The sequence below is a fragment of the Zosterops lateralis genome, assembly GCF_965231275.1.
Source record: "Zosterops lateralis genome assembly, chromosome: 17".
In the NCBI taxonomy this organism is placed as follows: domain Eukaryota; kingdom Metazoa; phylum Chordata; class Aves; order Passeriformes; family Zosteropidae; genus Zosterops; species Zosterops lateralis.
In genome coordinates, this window is record NC_139777.1 from 12,361,376 (window position 1) to 12,378,932 (window position 17,557).

The 17,557-nt window shown below is 43.0% G+C and overlaps 1 protein-coding gene across 2 annotated transcripts in view; it reads left to right on the forward strand.

Moving 5' to 3' along the window:
- The window catches only part of GCN1 (GCN1 activator of EIF2AK4), a 38,190-nt gene that overhangs the window by 18,100 nt on the left and 2,533 nt on the right, over window positions 1-17,557 (forward strand). Inside the window, exons 29-56 of one of the 2 annotated variants that reach the window (XM_083874007.1) lie at window positions 85-212; window positions 389-578; window positions 986-1,056; window positions 1,806-1,971; window positions 2,915-3,109; window positions 3,285-3,531; window positions 3,997-4,118; window positions 4,428-4,542; window positions 5,009-5,188; window positions 5,530-5,750; window positions 6,437-6,505; window positions 6,632-6,770; window positions 6,879-7,075; window positions 7,431-7,573; window positions 8,326-8,443; window positions 8,605-8,820; window positions 9,132-9,296; window positions 9,710-9,871; window positions 10,334-10,426; window positions 10,671-10,814; window positions 11,773-12,042; window positions 12,150-12,263; window positions 12,780-13,010; window positions 13,641-13,834; window positions 14,411-14,525; window positions 15,554-15,650; window positions 16,491-16,639; window positions 17,245-17,349. In XM_083874007.1, the coding sequence (XP_083730133.1) occupies window positions 85-212; window positions 389-578; window positions 986-1,056; window positions 1,806-1,971; window positions 2,915-3,109; window positions 3,285-3,531; window positions 3,997-4,118; window positions 4,428-4,542; window positions 5,009-5,188; window positions 5,530-5,750; window positions 6,437-6,505; window positions 6,632-6,770; window positions 6,879-7,075; window positions 7,431-7,573; window positions 8,326-8,443; window positions 8,605-8,820; window positions 9,132-9,296; window positions 9,710-9,871; window positions 10,334-10,426; window positions 10,671-10,814; window positions 11,773-12,042; window positions 12,150-12,263; window positions 12,780-13,010; window positions 13,641-13,834; window positions 14,411-14,525; window positions 15,554-15,650; window positions 16,491-16,639; window positions 17,245-17,349 (4,356 nt within the window). The remainder of the gene's footprint in view (window positions 1-84; window positions 213-388; window positions 579-985; window positions 1,057-1,805; window positions 1,972-2,914; window positions 3,110-3,284; window positions 3,532-3,996; window positions 4,119-4,427; window positions 4,543-5,008; window positions 5,189-5,529; window positions 5,751-6,436; window positions 6,506-6,631; window positions 6,771-6,878; window positions 7,076-7,430; window positions 7,574-8,325; window positions 8,444-8,604; window positions 8,821-9,131; window positions 9,297-9,709; window positions 9,872-10,333; window positions 10,427-10,670; window positions 10,815-11,772; window positions 12,043-12,149; window positions 12,264-12,779; window positions 13,011-13,640; window positions 13,835-14,410; window positions 14,526-15,553; window positions 15,651-16,490; window positions 16,640-17,244; window positions 17,350-17,557) is intronic. The other variant, XM_083874008.1, reaches the window with a different exon arrangement.

Consider the following 17,557-nt stretch of genomic DNA (forward strand, 5'->3'; position numbering starts at 1 on the left):
GACTTGCCAAAAGTTTTAAGTGTTTTAAAGTGTTTATTTCTAAAAATCAGATCCTTGCATTGCTTTTCCTGTTAACTAATTCAGGGACTGATGGAGCTACAAATGGTTCTGCCAACCCCAGACAGTGATGAGAAGAATGGACTGAACCTGTTGCGTCGCCTCTGGGTAGTAAAGTTTGATGTTGAAGATGAGATTCAGAAGCTGGCAGAGAGGTAAGGGTTCTTCTTTGTTGATTGGGTTTTAGAGGGACTTCTCTACCCACGACATGGAGCTGCACTCAGGGGCTTTGCTCCACAGCTGGAGGGCAGCTATAGGTCACTCCAGTTGTACATGTGGCAGTGGCTTCTTTGCTGAAGGGTAACCCATCACCTCTGTGTGTGTGCTGCAGGCTGTGGGAGTCCATGGGTTTGGAGCTGCAGCCTGACCTGTGTTCCCTGCTGATCAAAGATGTCATCTACCACGAAGAGGCAGTGAGACAGGCAGGGGCTGAGGCTCTTTCCAGAGCTGTAGCTCAGTACCGAAAGCGAGCAGCAGAGGTCATGAGCAAGCTCACAGAGATCTACCAGGAGAAGCTCTATGTAAGTACTCTTGCCTAAGGTGTTGACAGGCATGAGCTGCTGCTTTATTTTTTCTTAGTCACTTATCCTTTTGTCTGTCCTGAAGATGTGCATTGAATCTACTGTTGTCCTGTTTGAGCTTAGCACAGACTTCAGTGTCTTGAACTTCATGTTATCAGCCACTGATGGCACCATTGGACAGGTGGGGGGGGTGCCTTAGATGATACAGAAAGGCTGTGGTAGGGCAGTGTCAGTTGAAGTTATTTTGACCCAAACTTGCTTTCTGCTTGTTTTTTCACCTTGCTCTTCTGCTAGTGGTATCATAACTCTATGCAGTATTATCAAATGGCATTGCAGGTATGGTTGACAAATTCTCTGTGTGCCTGTCCTTGGAGAAGGCATTTTAATGAAATCTTTTCTCCTTCCAGAGGCCACCTCCAGTTTTGGATGCTTTGGGACGAGTGATATCTGAATCACCGCCTGACCAGTGGGAAGCAAGGTACAGTCATACTCAGATTGATCTCATCACTTCCTGTGCATCCAAATGAAATGTTTTTGGTTTTTTATTTAGGAGAACAAATTACATGCAATTGTATTGACTTGCTGTTTTCATGCGTCCTTCTAGTAGAGAATATTTGTGCCTCTCAAGCAAACTAGGGGCAGGCAGAATGCCATCAAACTATTGGATACTGTAATCTCTCTGTCCTGATAAAAACAGAGTCTTTCCCTCTCAGACTGTCTGATTTTTGTCTTAGCTTACTGTGTTCCCACCTCTGTATGGTCCATTGATTGTTTCAAGAGCAGCAATGCAAGCCTTAATGAACTGGCCAAATTCCAGTTTGGATAATTACTTTCTGTTTACTTGTATGTTCTATTCAGGTTTAATTGGAGATCATCTCATTTGCTACTTGTCTTGAGCTAATCTGTCCTTTAATGCTGATGTACCTTGTAAAGCTGCTGCATTTCAGCAGTAGTTGAAGTGATCCTGGTGTCTAAGTTGGCTCAAGTATCCCTAAAGCTTAATTGAGATAAAAGCTATTATATGGCTGAGGAATTGTTGTCCTTGTGGGACACTGCAGCCTGGAGTTAGGTAATGAAATGCTTAGAGGTTGGACACTCTAAGGCATTTTGTTTCCATAATGGTTGTTGCTCTCAGTTTCTGTAATTGCTGCTGATAGCAAATGTGATTGTGAGCTCTCAATTCTGTAAGAAGTCAGTAAGCTCACAGGCTCATCACCTTCTTCACAGGTGTGGCATAGCACTGGCCCTTAACAAGCTCTCAGAGCATCTGGACAGTTTTCAGGTGAAGCCCCTCTTTCAGTTTTTTGTGCCAGATGCTCTGAATGATCGGAGTCCTGAGGTCAGGAAGTGCATGTTGGATGCAGCTCTTTCAACACTCAACACTCATGGCAAAGTAAGTCTGAATGTTTCTGTCTCTATCAGTGGAAAAAAAGATGTAATGGATATGTAGATACTGTGTTGGAGCCCACAGATTTAAAAAAAATAATTATAAACTTAGAGGTTGCTGTTACTTGTAACAGTTGAAAACTTTAATTTAGGAACTTTTGTGTTCAGAGTTGTTATGTTAATATGTAGTGTTGACTAAGTGTGGCTCATCCCTGTCATTGCTATAAACTGTAATATCCCTGGATCAACTGGAGTTAAAATGGTATAAAACTAGAGTAATAAAAATAAAATCAGACCATAGGTCTTTAAATCCTGTGAAAATGAGAATTCCTTTTCAGGCTTCATGCAAAGCAAAACATGAAAGCTTGCTGATTGTTGGCTTAATTAAACTTAAAACATTGAGGAACTGAGGACCATTACTTCTCTCTGCCAGTTCTTCCCCAGCAGTGTCAGCTGGGGAAGGAGTGCAGGGTGTGAATTGCTCAGCTTCTGATTTCCTCATATGTGCCAGTCACCTCTGGACAGATGCCTCTATTTTTTAGTTTGGTCCAAGACAATTGGGGTATTTTGGTATTATTCATTCTTTCATTGTGTTTCTTAGAAAAACAGTGTGAAGTTCATTTGGTGTTTCTGCTCTGCCTTGGCAAATGGGGTGAGCAGAGGAGCGGGTACTGATGTTCAGGCCTGAGAGCCTGCAATACTTCTGGCAGAACATCATGCTGGCAGGTTTGGGGATTCTAGTTTTGAAGAGCTAATTTCTCTCTAGCAGGAAATATTTGTTGCCTGTTGGGATGGTACAAGGTTTTATGTGATGTGACACATGAAATGAACTGTAAATACAGTGTGATTGTTCAGTTGTTGGCTCAGGGAAGAACAAACAAGTCCACTGAGCATAGCAAATCTCATTCTGAGTGGACTCTAGTGGCAAGTTCTGTGGTTTTGTTTTTCAGGACAATGTTAACTCTCTCTTGCCAGTGTTTGAAGAATTCCTGAAAAATGCTCCTAATGATGCCAGTTATGATGCTGTCAGGCAAAGCGTGGTCATTCTGATGGGGTCACTGGCAAAACATCTGGACAAGAGTGACCCTAAAGTGAAACCAATTGTTGGCAAACTGATAGCAGCCTTGTCCACCCCATCTCAGCAGGTAGGTGCCTTTGGGAGGAGTTTCCAGGTTCCACACAGGCAGGTTAACACCAGGACACTGTTAGGGATGGCAGAGACATGAAAAATGGTGACAGAAAGGTTTGGGTGCATTCTAATAGGAATTTATGTTAGTAATGACTGCTTTGTGATCTAGTGGCTGGTGGATTGTTTTACAGGTTCAAGAGTCAGTAGCAAGCTGTTTACCACCTCTGGTGCCTGCAATTAAGGAGGATGCAGGAGGAATGATCCAGAAGCTGATGCAGCTGCTGTTGGAGTCTGATAAGTATGCTGAGCGCAAAGGTGCAGCCTATGGTCTGGCAGGCCTGGTGAAAGGCCTGGGCATCCTCTCTCTCAAGCAGCAGGAGATGATGACCACGCTGACCGATGCTATCCAGGACAAGAAGAACTTCCGCCGGCGAGAGGGTAAGGGACAGGAGCTTTTCCCTCCAGATACTTAGCATTTCTTTTGTACCTGCTACCATTGTGGTCAGCTGAAGTTCCTGCACCCCTGTGTTTGGTTTAGCTGCATTTATTTTACTAAAGTTTGGCAAGAAAGACATGGGAGATACATCTTGTGAGGCCGTTGGTTGTGTATAGTGTCCCAAAATTGCTCGATTCACATTGTGGTGGAAGAAGGATTTCTAGTCCTAGGCCATATGGATGTGCCCCTCTCTCCTATTTCCAAAAGCAGATGTTGCTGGGAGAAAACTCCTTTTCTGAGGCCACAAATCTCTACTACAGCACAAGCCACAAGGGCAAGAAAGCAAGAGATTTCCAGTTGTGAGATTTGAGTGCTTTTGGAACAATAGTTGGCAAATTGTATCTTCTTTTCCCATCCTCCTTAAATGAAGTTTTATTTTACTCTGACTATATTTTTTGGGTTTTTAGGGGCTCTGTTTGCCTTTGAGATGCTCTGCAGCATGCTTGGGAAGCTGTTTGAGCCCTATGTAGTTCACGTGCTGCCTCACCTGCTGCTTTGTTTTGGAGATGGGAACCAGTATGTGCGAGAGGTAAGGTGCCTTAAATTTCTGCTATTGCAGAGCGTTAAAAAACCCAGATGAAATGGATATGGATATGAATCCTGTTTGTAATGAGGCAAATAGAGAAGGTGACCTATCCCTTGAGATACCACTAATAACAATTTGATCTTCTTAGTAACTGAAAGCATCTGATTTCATTGGCCATTAATTGGGAGCTACTTAGCCAGCTGCATCATTGTACTGAGACACTATTTACATGAAGGCTTTGTGCCCAGAGAGACTCAGAGGAAGGAAAACAGTGTTGTGTCACAGTTTTTAAGTGTTCTCTTCTCCTTGGAGGCTGCAGATGACTGTGCCAAAGCTGTAATGAGCAATCTGAGTACTCATGGAGTGAAGCTGGTTTTGCCATCACTTCTTGCGGCACTAGAAGAGGAATCTTGGAGAACTAAAGCTGGTATGGACCGATATGCACCTGACATGACTGAGAGTGACCCACAGTTCACTTTGCTGTCATCCCCCTTGTGTATTCCTTCATCCCTACAGATGGCCATGATGGTTCATTGTCTTATAAAGGACTGTGGAACTTCTCCAGCTTTTTACAGCTGAGTTCCCTGACATATTTGAGTAACCTTTTTCCCCCTGGCATATTCAAGGGATGGTTTATATCCTGTCTCTATATAGTTGTACTTCAGAACCTGGAATTTTCTTAACGCATTCCTTTTCCCTCATACAAAAGAAAACTATTTTTAGTGTCTTTAGGTGGCATAAAGTGACTTAATGCATTTCAGCCTTTCTTTGTGTTCTCTGACTGGTAGATTTCAGTGTGAAATAAATGTGATCATCTCACGTCAGTTCTTAATACTGTGTTTTGTCTTTTTTTTTTTTTTGTCTGTTTTTTTCTTGGTGTGCTTTGTTCACAGGGTCAGTGGAATTGCTGGGGGCTATGGCATACTGTGCTCCCAAACAACTCTCTTCCTGTTTACCCAACATCGTGCCCAAACTCACTGAAGTGCTGACAGATTCCCATGTGAAGGTGCAGAATGCAGGGCAGCAGGCTCTCAGGCAGATTGGATCTGTCATCAGGAATCCAGAGATCCTGGGTAAGACCTGTTTCTGCATCTCTAATGTCCTGATGTGACTGTGGTTTATAACAGCAAGGTTTAGGTCCACAATATTTAGGATTAAATGGAAATTTGTATAGAAATTAAACTAATCCTACAGAAGTATAACATGAAAGCTTAACAGCAGCTGTGTGCTTCCAGGCTTTTTAAATGTTCCTGCCATTTTTTCAGCTGATGTTAATAGAGTTTCCCCTGTCCTTGTGCTGTGTGTTGCTTTAGAGGGACATAAAACATGCCATGAGAACACACCAGTACATCCATGACATGTTTTTGGTTTATGTACAAATAAAGTCTTCTCTCTCCTTTAAAAAAATATTCAGCAATTGCTCCAGTTCTGTTGGATGCTCTCACTGACCCCTCCAGGAAGACTCAGAAGTGTTTGCAGACTCTACTGGATACCAAATTTGTCCATTTCATTGATGCTCCATCGTTAGCACTGATCATGCCAATTGTTCAGAGAGCTTTCCAGGATCGTTCCACAGACACCAGGAAAATGGCTGCCCAGATCATTGGGAACATGTACTCCCTGACTGACCAGAAGGTACAGTGCTAGAAATGCCCTCTAACTGTATTCTAATTGATTACTGTGACAAGCACTAGAGCAAATTTATTTGGCTTGGAGATTTTGCTGTTAAGGTAGAAAATAGTAGCATCCATGCACCTTCTTAATTAAATGTATGTAAATGAGCAGATGACTATAAGGATAGTGACAGTTCTCAGGTCTTTGGGACTGTCAGCTTTGGGCATCTAGTTATTACCAGTTTATCCCTGCAAAAAGGTCTTGTAATTTTCACCATATAAGAAATGCCTTAACAAACAAACAAATGAAACACAGATCAGCTGCTAACAAATGGATCCAGTGTTTGTTTGAAAAGTATTTGTAGGACCTGACTGTAGGCTAAAGATCTTTGTTTAATTTTTGTGCTGATAATCTCTACATTTAAACCTTGTGTAAATGTTAAGAGTGTTGGATTTTCCTAAGACACAAGCTGCTGGGGTATGAGTGAGCATTAAAAAGGTTTTGAGTGATCTGCACAGAACTGGGGTTTCTTGGACTTGCAGAATAATTCACTATGCTTGTCTGCAGTATTGTGAGAGCAACGAATTAAAATCTCAGGATGTTAAAGATGTTTGCTGATTATAACGGGTGAATGTCCTTTACATGAAGGTGACTATGTTTTCTCTCATTTTGAATTTGGTTCTGACTTTTTGAGCTCTTTGTTTTAGGATCTGGCTCCCTACCTACCCAGTGTGACCCCCGGACTGAAGGCCTCTCTGTTGGATCCTGTACCTGAAGTAAGTCTTTTGTACAAACAGTTTGTCTTTCAGTGCAGTAGATTAGGCATTGTCCTAATCAGTCTGGCACATCTGTAGCACCTTTGACTGGACATTTTGCACATCCCTGTTTCTCTTGTCTGTTAGGTGCGCACAGTGTCTGCAAAGGCCCTGGGGGCCATGGTTAAGGGTATGGGAGAGTCCTGCTTTGAGGATTTGTTGCCGTGGCTGATGGAGACACTGACATATGAGCAGAGCTCAGTGGATCGCTCTGGTGCTGCTCAAGGTGGGGACAGCTGTGTGTGAGCACTGAGCTCAGGTTTTCTCATATTAAATGAGATTAGCTGCTTGTTTCTTGTGTGTATCAGCTCTGTTCTCTGCTTATTTTCCCCAGGTCTGGCTGAAGTTATGGCTGGTTTGGGGGTAGAAAAGCTGGAGAAACTTATGCCAGAGATTGTAGCGACTGCCAGTAAAGTGGATATTGCTCCACATGTACGAGATGGTTATATCATGATGTTCAACTACCTGCCAATTACCTTTGGAGACAAGTTCACTCCCTATGTTGGTCCCATCATTCCTTGTATCCTTAAGGTATGTAGCAAAACTGAAGACTTTTAGTTATCAGAGAATAAAAAGAAGCCTCCACAATATTTAAAGTATCATTTTCAATAATTGTGGCCTGTGCAGAGACTTGTCCAGCTTGGCTGGACTATTAAAAAAAAAGGAAGTGTATTTAAATTATAAACGGTTTCTTCTAAGTTATTGGCTTGCTGTCTTTTACTTGTGATCACTAGTCATTTTTTGAAGTCATCTTTGTGCATTGACAACTCTGTAGTTCATTCGGTTTTCATGGAGAGAGAAAACACTGGTTTGTTTTCCTCCTGTTGCATTTGTGTGTTGTGCTGAAAGGCCGAGTTTTCAGAGCCCCTTTTGTGCCCATGTGCAGGCCCTGGCAGATGAGAACGAGTTTGTGCGGGACACGGCGCTGCGCGCGGGCCAGCGAATCATCAGCATGTACGCCGAGACTGCCATCGCTCTGCTCCTGCCACAGCTCGAGGATGGGCTCTTTGATGACTTGTGGAGGATAAGGTAAGGCAGAACCAGCTTAGCCACAAACATTTCCCCTCCATGCTTGAAAAACTAGTGTGATTTAGGCTCTGTGTTGCTTCTCAAAGAAATGCAGAGCTGTGAAGCAAAACCAAGTTTCTCTTTTTGCTTGTTGATTTGAGTATGATGCCTTACAGCACTTGAATCTGCAAAGGCCTGCCAGGCTGGATCAGGTTTCCTGCTACCTGCAGAGCATTCATGCTGGATTATTAATTCTGGCAGTGACTCTGAAATGCACTTCCAAGGCAGTTGATGTGGCAGTATTTAGCCCTTGTGTACTGTTTTTCATTTCTCCAAATGCTGAGCAAGTTATTGTTCTCCTGTGTATGAAAATGTGCAGTGGAGCACTCAGAGCCAATATCAGTTGCTCAAAAATGAGCTGCACTAAATGATTTGTGCCAGCTGAGTGCTGCTAAGTACTCTTATCCCAGGTGAATGTTGTTTGGGTTAGACAGATGGGGCAATGTCTTGTTCCTTTTTAGAGTCAAGGCTATTCTTGGGTTCATTGTTTTGATTTGAAAATTCTCTTAGTCCTCCCAGTTTGGAATTCACTCCTTCCCTTTCTCTTTATCATGCTGCTTTCAGCCGTCTTGGCAGACTGATGTTACACATCAGCCCATGCAGCATTTCAGTGCAGACCCAGCTGGCTCCAGTCTGTAGCTGACGTCCTTCAAAACTGGACAGGTACTGCCTGAGCACCCTGTTTGTAACACTTGACTTGCTTCTGTTGCCAGGTTTAGCTCAGTTCAGCTCCTTGGAGACCTTCTATTCCATATCTCAGGGGTCACTGGAAAAATGACCACAGAAACTGCCTCAGAGGATGACAACTTTGGAACAGCCCAGTCAAACAAGGTAAAGCCATTCTTGCCTGTTGTGCCTTTATTTTTTTCAAATTCTCCTATTTTAAATCAGCATGGACAGACTGCTGGAAAGACATATTGAATAATCATGTATTCTATTCTTTTTATAGATTTCAGGGGCAGATAATACAATTCTGTGCTATTTCTCTCCAGGCTATCATTAATGCTCTGGGAGTGGAGAGGAGGAACAGGGTGCTGGCAGGGCTGTACATGGGCCGCTCGGACACACAGCTGGTGGTGCGCCAGGCCTCCTTACATGTCTGGAAAATTGTTGTCTCAAACACTCCTCGCACGCTGCGAGAAATCCTGCCAACACTCTTTGGGCTTCTGCTGAAATTCCTGGCCAGTACTTGTGCAGATAAGCGAACGGTGAGGAATTAAGTTGTGCCTTCCTGATCCTGCAGGTGACTGTAGAAGATAACTCCAAACCTTCTCCAAAGCTATCATCAGTTTAATTGTTTGGAGCATGAGCATATCTGAATTCTCTGTTTGCTGAAGGCAACTGTGATTGTGATGACAGTAAAAGTGTTTTTCGATGGTTATTTGTAATACTATTTCCATTCCTACTGCTCTGTTTGCACTATGAACTGTAGCATATGGTCAAAAGTGAACATTTGCTCACAGTTCACCTTCTAAAGTTTTATAAAAAAGGAAAATAATTAATGTGTTTTTGGGGACAGGTTGCAGCACGGACATTAGGGGACCTTGTCCGAAAGTTAGGGGAGAAGATCCTTCCTGAAATCATTCCTATCCTGGAAGATGGACTGAGATCAGACAAGAGTGATGAGAGGCAAGGAGTCTGCATCGGTTTGAGTGAGATCATGAAATCAACCAGCAGAGATGCGGTGAGTCACATGTGCCGGATGAAATTCCCATTTTCCCAAGTATTGATGTTATGGTGCAGGCATTGCACTTCAGACAGAAAACTACAGCTAGTGCTGGACTTGTTCTGTGGTCTGAAGTCAGGGCTTGTAACTAACACTGAGCTGCTGCTCAGGCAAATTGTATGAATTTGTATCTGTAGTCTGTAAATTTAAACATTGCCTTTTATGAGATATAATACTAGAAACCTTCCACTAGGTAGCCTTAGAGCACTGCAGCTATTTGTGCTGATGGATCCTGCTTTTTTTCCAATATAATTCCAAGCAGACTGCAGTTGAGTTTCAGTTGTGCAAATTCTGAATTCTTTGCTACTTTATTGCAATATGCGTGTCTATTGTGCTTTATATGTTCTGTAATTTTATCTCTTCATCTACAGGTACTGCTTTTCTCAGAGTCCCTGGTTCCTACAGTGAGAAAAGCACTGTGTGACCCTCTGGAAGAAGTTCGAGAGGCTGCAGCCAAAACATTTGAACAGCTGCACTCAACAATTGGCCATCAGGCTCTTGAAGACATCCTGCCTTTCTTGTTGAAGCAGCTGGTGAGCATTGCTCAGGATTAGTCAACAACCTGATTAATGATGTTGTGGGACAAGTTTTGAATAATTGACTTAAAGGAGGAGGAGGAGGATTGTAGTGGCAGACCTTCCAGGGAATGGCAGCAGTATTTTGTTTCCTCCTGGAGTCAGCCTAGCCAATGGTAGGGAAGATCTTGTGGCTTAAGCCTAGGCCTGAGAATTGCTACACCTGGCTCTGCGATGGAATTGCCATTGTCACATGATGAAGTTGCTTTGGCCACCATGCCTGAAATAGAAAACCTTTCTGATGTGACAGAGGAGCTTGGTTTGCGTTTTGCTAGGTACTATTAGAATATGAGAATATTTTTTAATAGAAGGACTTGGCTTTGCTTTTATGATCACATGGAAGATTGTCCCTTGAAACAGGGCTTAACTTGGTGTGTCACAGATAATTTCTCAGGTTTGTCTCTTTCTCTTTCCCTGTAGGATAATGAGGAGACAGCTGACTTTGCTGTGGATGGTCTTAAACAAGTTATGGCTGTCAAGAGCCGTGTGGTGCTGCCTTACTTGGTGCCAAAGGTACAATGGGAAACAAATTTTAAACTTTATATCTGTGCTGTTTCCTCTGCTTGCTGCCAGTTTTCTTTGGACCAGTATGGCAAAAGGGAGAGCACAGTCTGAAATTCTGTTCTGATTTTGTGCTCAAAACATTGTTATTTGGCTTGTAATGCATAAATAGTTCATGTTGTAGAGAAAGTGAGTCTCCTTCTCAAAAAAATTCCTGCTTGTCTCAAATTTTTGATGTTATCTTTTATTTTTGTAGCTGACTACCCCACCAGTGAACACCCGGGTACTAGCTTTCCTCTCCTCAGTGGCAGGGGATGCTCTGACACGGCACTTGAGTGTCATCCTGCCTGCCATGATGTCTGCGCTCAAAGAGAAGCTGGGCACCAGTGAAGAGCAATTGGCAAGTAGCACAGCTCAGCTCTTTGTTGTGACAGGTTGCCTGAAGATAGTGCAGCAGGTTTACTTACCAGCCCAGAATCTATGTTCTCTAGATTCACAGATTGGATGTTTAATTCAGTCCATTAGCTTCTCCAGGATGAGTCTTTTTGCCTGGTGGCATATTGTGAGTCAAAAACCGTATGCTTTCCAAATCTATTTGTATCCATTTAAAAATCTCCTTGGCCTGCTACAAGATACAATTCTCAGTTTACTTATTCCTGGAGACCTGCCAGAAAGTCTAGTTAACTTTGTATTTATTCTTAGTGTAGAAGACTGAGAGATTAAAGGGCTGTAGGGAGGAAATCGCCTATTTTGCATGCTGCGCTCCTCCTATACTGCTTTCCAAAACATCTGGTGTTTGGACTCCAGAGAACATCCTGGAGTTGTGACTGTGGACAGACATTTTCATAATCAGTTGGTGAATTAGGAATGAGTGACAGAGTCCTCTTGTCTTTCTGCTGTGGGTACCCATTAGATCAGCTTCTAGCCCCAAGTCTGCCTGGAGATCTCTAATGTACCCACAGACGTGCTTGTAATTAGTGCTGTGACGCACAGCATTAAACTACCTAAATCAGAAGAATGTTATCTGACAAGACTCAGTCTCTCATGGATGAGTAAGATGGGGGAGACTGAGCTACTCTAATTTTTGTATTAGCCCTCCTGCATCTGCTGTAGCAATCAGTTCAGCAGAGTTTGGTCACTTGTTAAATTTTAAGAATTGGTCATACCTGTGTCTGCACCAGGACTGAGTCAAGCCTTTAATGGTTATGTGACCAGCTCTTTAATGAGAAACAATTAGCAAGTGAGGTGTGTTGTAGTATTCATCTAGAGACAGTGCTGGGGATAACACGGAGAAACCTGGGGCCAAATTGGCTTTGTTCTGTTTGAGAGCTAATGTAAAGTTAATTTGGACTCTTCAGGAGATGGCAAACTGCCAGTCTGTGATCCTGTCTGTGGAAGATGACGTTGGACAAAGAATTATAACTGAAGATTTGCTAGAAGCTACCCGCAGCCCTGAGCTGGGCATGAGACAGGCAGCAGCTGTCATGCTGAATATCTACTGCTCCAAGACAAAAGCAGACTACACTGGACATCTCAGGAGCTTGGTTTCAGGCTTGATTCGACTGTTTAATGACACCAACCCTGTAGTTCTGAATGAAAGTTGGGATGCACTTAATTCCATCACCAAGGTGAGAGGCAGCTTAAAAAGGTTACACGAGTAATGCCTGGCCTGAGAAGACTTCACAAAAGATATCTGGATGTTGCCTGATCTTTGTTTTACCCCTCTCTCCTGCAGAAATTAGATGCTGGGAACCAGCTTGCTCTCATTGAGGACCTGCACAGGGATATCCGAATTGTAGGGAATGAGGCCAAGGGCGAGCATGTGCCAGGATTCTGTATTCCCAAGAAGGTAAAAATCAAAATGAGCGTGGATTCATCACAGCCACAATACCCCACCTTTGGGGAGAGCTGATTGATACATTACAGCCATTAGAAGCAGTGACTATTTAGGCATTCCAAACCTGTATATTGGAGGACTTTTTGTAGATTAGAGCTCTTGAGTAACTCTACAGAGGACCCATTTTGCAATGAGGTCTCTGACAATGCTGTTATACACGTAATTTATGGTTGCTGGCTGCTTTTTGTGGGGGAGTAACACTGGACTTCTGTGCCAAATTTCTCTGGTTTAAAAATTCCCTGAGCTGCCACCACTTTTCTCATAGCAACTGGCTTAGTAAGGCGGAGAGGCATGAAATCAAACCAAATAAAAGTAGCTCTGTCAGTGTAGAATCAGGCAGCTGAAGGTCAACAGGAAATTGAGAGAAACTCTCCAAGTTTGTGCATCTGGTGTATAATAGGAGCAAAAATAAGATACATATTTCTTGCATTTTAGCATCTAAGCTTTCTTATCTGATTTTCGTGACAGGGAGTGACTTCCATACTTGTGGTGCTGCGGGAAGGTGTTTTAACTGGTAATCCAGAACAGAAGGAGGAGGCAGCGAAGGCCTTAGGGCTGGTTATAAAGCTGACTTCTGCTGAAGCTCTCAAACCATCTGTGGTGAGCATCACTGGGCCACTCATTCGAATCTTGGGAGATCGGTTCAGCTGGAATGTCAAGGTGGCTCTGCTTGAAACATTAAGCCTTCTTTTAGCTAAGGTAAGATTCAAAGTATTGGACTGTGGTTTGTGAACATTTTCCATGGCAACTTTCAGAAACATCTGTTGCTGTTCATGTAAATACAGCTGGGATGCCTGCTGCTGGGGATTTGATATGTAGAAATAGCACTGTAACTGGATTGCATTCTTCCAGCAGCTTCTGGCCTACAAAAAAAAACCCAAAAAACACAGTGCTGAACCACTGGGCTTCTTAGAAATATTGATAAATGCTTACCCCACTTCCAAGTTATTAAAATCCACCATGTAATTAATCTCTCCTGTATCCATTATATTTATGTATTGTTCAGTGCAAAGATCTTACGTATCTTTGAACAGAGCTGAGCTTTTGTTCAGTGCTCTGTGTACAAAAGGCTGTTCATGATAATGTAAAATTTCTTCAGACTACCCCTGTATTTCAGTATGAAGAAAAGATTATTAGACTGGAAAAGGTCAAAGGTTTTGTGGTAAATTGTTGTCTCATGTTTTTCCTATTTCAGTAGAGTGTTAGATTTAACGAGGGCTCTCTGATAACAGCCTGCTGTAGAAGAGGTCATGCTGTTTTCAGGCTTTGATCTCTAGCTGCTCTTTAACACTTGACCCCACCACTTTCCCTTCTTCCACTCTGGAACAGGTTGAGATTGCTCTGAAACCGTTTTTGCCCCAGTTGCAAACAACGTTCACCAAAGCTCTGCAAGACTCAAACCGCGCTGTTCGCCTTAAAGCTGCCGATGCTCTTGGGAAACTCATTGTCATCCATGTCAAAGTAGATCCTCTCTTCACAGAGCTCCTGAATGGAATTCGTTCCAGCGATGACTCTGCCATCAGGTAAGCTGCAGCTGACAGCTCAGACCTTCCTGCTTACCGAGGATGAAAGAAAGAGCTGGGATGAATGAACAAAATCCTCAGTTAGAATAAGATGTGTGTATTAATGAAAACAGTGGACTGTAAACTAAGAATAGGGATGATGGGGCCTTCCTGTGTCAGAACTTAAGCTGTGAGAGTATTTAGGAGAAAGAGTGCTTGGGGTCTGCCCAGTTCTCCTCTCCTGCACATCCCCAAGCAGCCCACTTCCAGATAAAAGGCAGTATTGACTGTCAGTCTGACCTGAAGTAAAGCAGCTATTCTTTTATCCTAAGGGCACAGATCCCTAAGATATGCTCGTCCTGACATGATAATTTTTTTTAACATTTGAACAATCAGAAAACATCTGTGTTGTGTTAGACAGAAACATGGAAGTACTGTCTAGGATGCAGTTTCCAGCAGTGCAGAGAGGGGATCACTCTCCCAAACTATAAGGCATCTCAGTATAATTGTTGTGCAAGGATCTACAGGTATCCAGAGCAAAATTTCTCTTGGAGGGTGGGGGAGAGGAGTGTCTGACTGCAGAATGATCTCTTCCAGGGATACAATGCTGCAAGCGCTGCGGTTTGTCACACGAGGAGCTGGTGCAAAAGTAGATGCTGCAATTAGGAAGAATATTAGCACGGTGCTGCTGGGGATGCTGGGACATGATGAGGTACTGCTTCAGCCAGCTGCAAAGATTCCCTGCTGCAGACATTCCTGTTCTTACATTTAAAATCTGAACTTTCTAACAGAATTGCTGTCTAAAATAACTTCTGGGAAAATCACTAATGATGTAGTCACAGGGAAGAATTGGAGATTCCTGACCAGTCCCTGGTAACTCTGAGAAGCCTCCAGTTTAATGTTTCCTTGGCAACTGCATATGTGGGTTTGACCTGCAGCTCCTCACTAGCAGGTTTCAGGTAGCTCTACAGTCAGGATTTGCTTTTTATCTTGGAGAAAGCGTGTGGTACATTCACTATATGCAGAGATGTGTTTGTAGCCTCTCAGGTGAGGTTTATCATTCCATATGAGAAATTTTTCAGATAATGGCAGATTTTTCTCCAATGAGAAGAGCTCTTCAAGTTTGATATAGGGTCTTCTGTATATAGCAGACAGCAACAGTAATGTGAGTGAGATTAAATTAATCATCTAATAATTTCTTTTTTATGTCAGTCTCTGTGACAGACATGCTACTGTTGACATGCTAGAAATAGGAAAATTGAAACATTCCCACTGGGTTGTAAATTTTGGGGAGAAGTGGACAGTAATGGGATGGTCACATAAGGAGGCCAAAATACCAAAAGCCTGGAAGTGTTAAATGAAAAGTAGTAAGAGTTTATCACAGAGACTTGCTCATCCAGAGATGGCTAGAAATAACACTTAGAGTAAGTGAATCTTAACTCATCTTTTATAACATTTAATTTCATCTTTTTGACTTCTCCATTTAATAAATCAGAACTTAGATAAGATCTGTAATTCTTCAGTCTCTGCTGGCTTTTTTGACTTTAGATTTGGTTTTAAGTTCCATTATGTACAAGAAACCATGTGAACTGAAAGAAATCCACAGGGAGTAGGAGTGAAATACTACTATTTATTTTCTCCTCCTCCTTATTTCCTGTCATCTTCTGACACTTGTTTTCCTTGCTGCCTGTCTCTGGGGTGCGTTGAGCTCATGTTCTGTGTTCTCCCATCCCCTGTCAGGATGCCACCCGCATGGCCTCAGCCGGCTGCCTGGCAGAGCTGTGCGCCTTTCTGTCCGACGACGAGCTCAGCACTGTTCTCCACCAGCACTTACTGGGTAGGTGAAGCTGTTTACAGGATTGCAACAGATCCTGAAAGCAGAGAAGATTCCTTCTCAGCCATTGATTCAGGCTAACTCTGTGACTGAATCTCTGCTCTGTATTTTCTTGTGCTTTTCTTTGCTCATGGCTCTTAATTCATGCACTCTGGTACACAGGGAGCACAGGTTGTCAGTTGGGGTTGCCCAGACTTTTTTCTCTGGATGTGTTATCTGATGACCTGATAAAAGTACTAGCATGGCTGAGTAATTGCTGTTGCTGACACAGGGACAGTTGGACATGACAAGATGTTCAGGCAAGGTGGACAGGGGGGCCATCCCACCTTTTGGGAGAGCACTGTGATCTTAGGTTGGCTGATGCTAATTGCAGGCCACATCTGATGGCTTCACATGGTTTTGGAGAATTAACTAATTTGCCTCTAAGTTAGAAAAAAACATGAGCCTTCTAGGACCCCAGTGTTTGAGTGTTATGGATTACTATCCCCTGTGGGATTAAAAAGGAAGTCTGTTAGCTTGTCAAATTATAGATGACTTTTATAAATTTATTAGAATCAAAGCTGTCTAATTTTGAACCTCAGAAGTATCTGAGTTGAACAAGAGAGTCCCTTTGTTTGTGTCTGCTTCCCTGCCTGTCCAGATGGTGTTCCTACCTGGGAAAGGTGCTGCATTTTAGCTCTGTCTGTGTGTCTTTTTGGGAGAAATGGAGGAAGCAGGGCATTGCTTTAGATGCTGCCCGTTATTTCATTTTATGGCAGTGAATTGACAAACTGCCAAAAGCCTCTCAAATGAAGAGGACTAGATAGCAGGAGCCCTACCATTGTTGCATTCTTTCCTCTGCAGCAGATGTCTCTGGCATCGACTGGATGGTGAGGCACGGCCGGAGCCTGGCTCTCTCTGTGGCTGTGAACGTGGCTCCTGGCAGGCTGTGCTCCCCAAAATACTACAACAATGTCCAGGAGATGATCATCAGCAATGCCACAGCTGACAGGGTGAGTCCTGCCCAACAATGGGGCAGTGCTGTTGCAAGCACTTGTTGGGGGCAGTTTTGAAGGTGTGTGAACAGGTTTATGTGTCACCAACCAGGACAAAAAAACCTCAAGTGCCATCTGAAGATTCTCCCTTGGCTAGATGTAGTTTTTATGGTGGAATTACACAACTGTTCTGTTTCTTTGAGTTCTGATCTCTGGGGAGATGAAGATTAAATAATCTTTAACTGCAGAGTAGCTTTCATTTGGAGTAAATTACACTCCTGTTTCCCTGGAGAGTTCTCATTCACAGACCAAGTTTGCAAGAAGTGGAAATTACTCATTTTAGGAGGAAGATTTTAAATCTGGTGTTAAATTAGTAGTTTGGGGTAGGAATTTTGTGGGCTTGGTGGGGCCTGCTGCCTTATTTCTTCTGGCTCATGTTTGCATTGGGATTATTTCATCATACTACCCAATACCATTAACTCAATGTTTTCCTGCTTCGATGCTGCTGTTCTTTTGAAAGATAGGTTTAGCCTTCCACAAAAGCTGACAGACCATGAGTTTGGTTTTAAATGTTGTTGTTGAATTCTACTATAGTAATACCAATTCTTGTCTTTATGTTGAAGATCCCCATTGCAGTTAGTGGCATCAGAGGGATGGGCTTTCTCATGAAATACCACATGGAAGGGGGAGGCAACCTGCCTCCCAAACTTTCCAGCCTCTTTATTAAGGTAAGAATTTTCATGTTAACTACCTGGTGGTGTTCTTGTGTGATCTGAATCTCTGACCTAACTCATGGATGGGTCTATCAAGTCCCTCAAAATCCAGGTATTTCTTTTTGAGGCAGAGTGCAGATAGAAGCACTGTATCAGCCTGCTTTGAAGCTGTGAATACTACACTGCCATCCCTGCTCTAACATGGAAATTTGCTTTTGAGCTT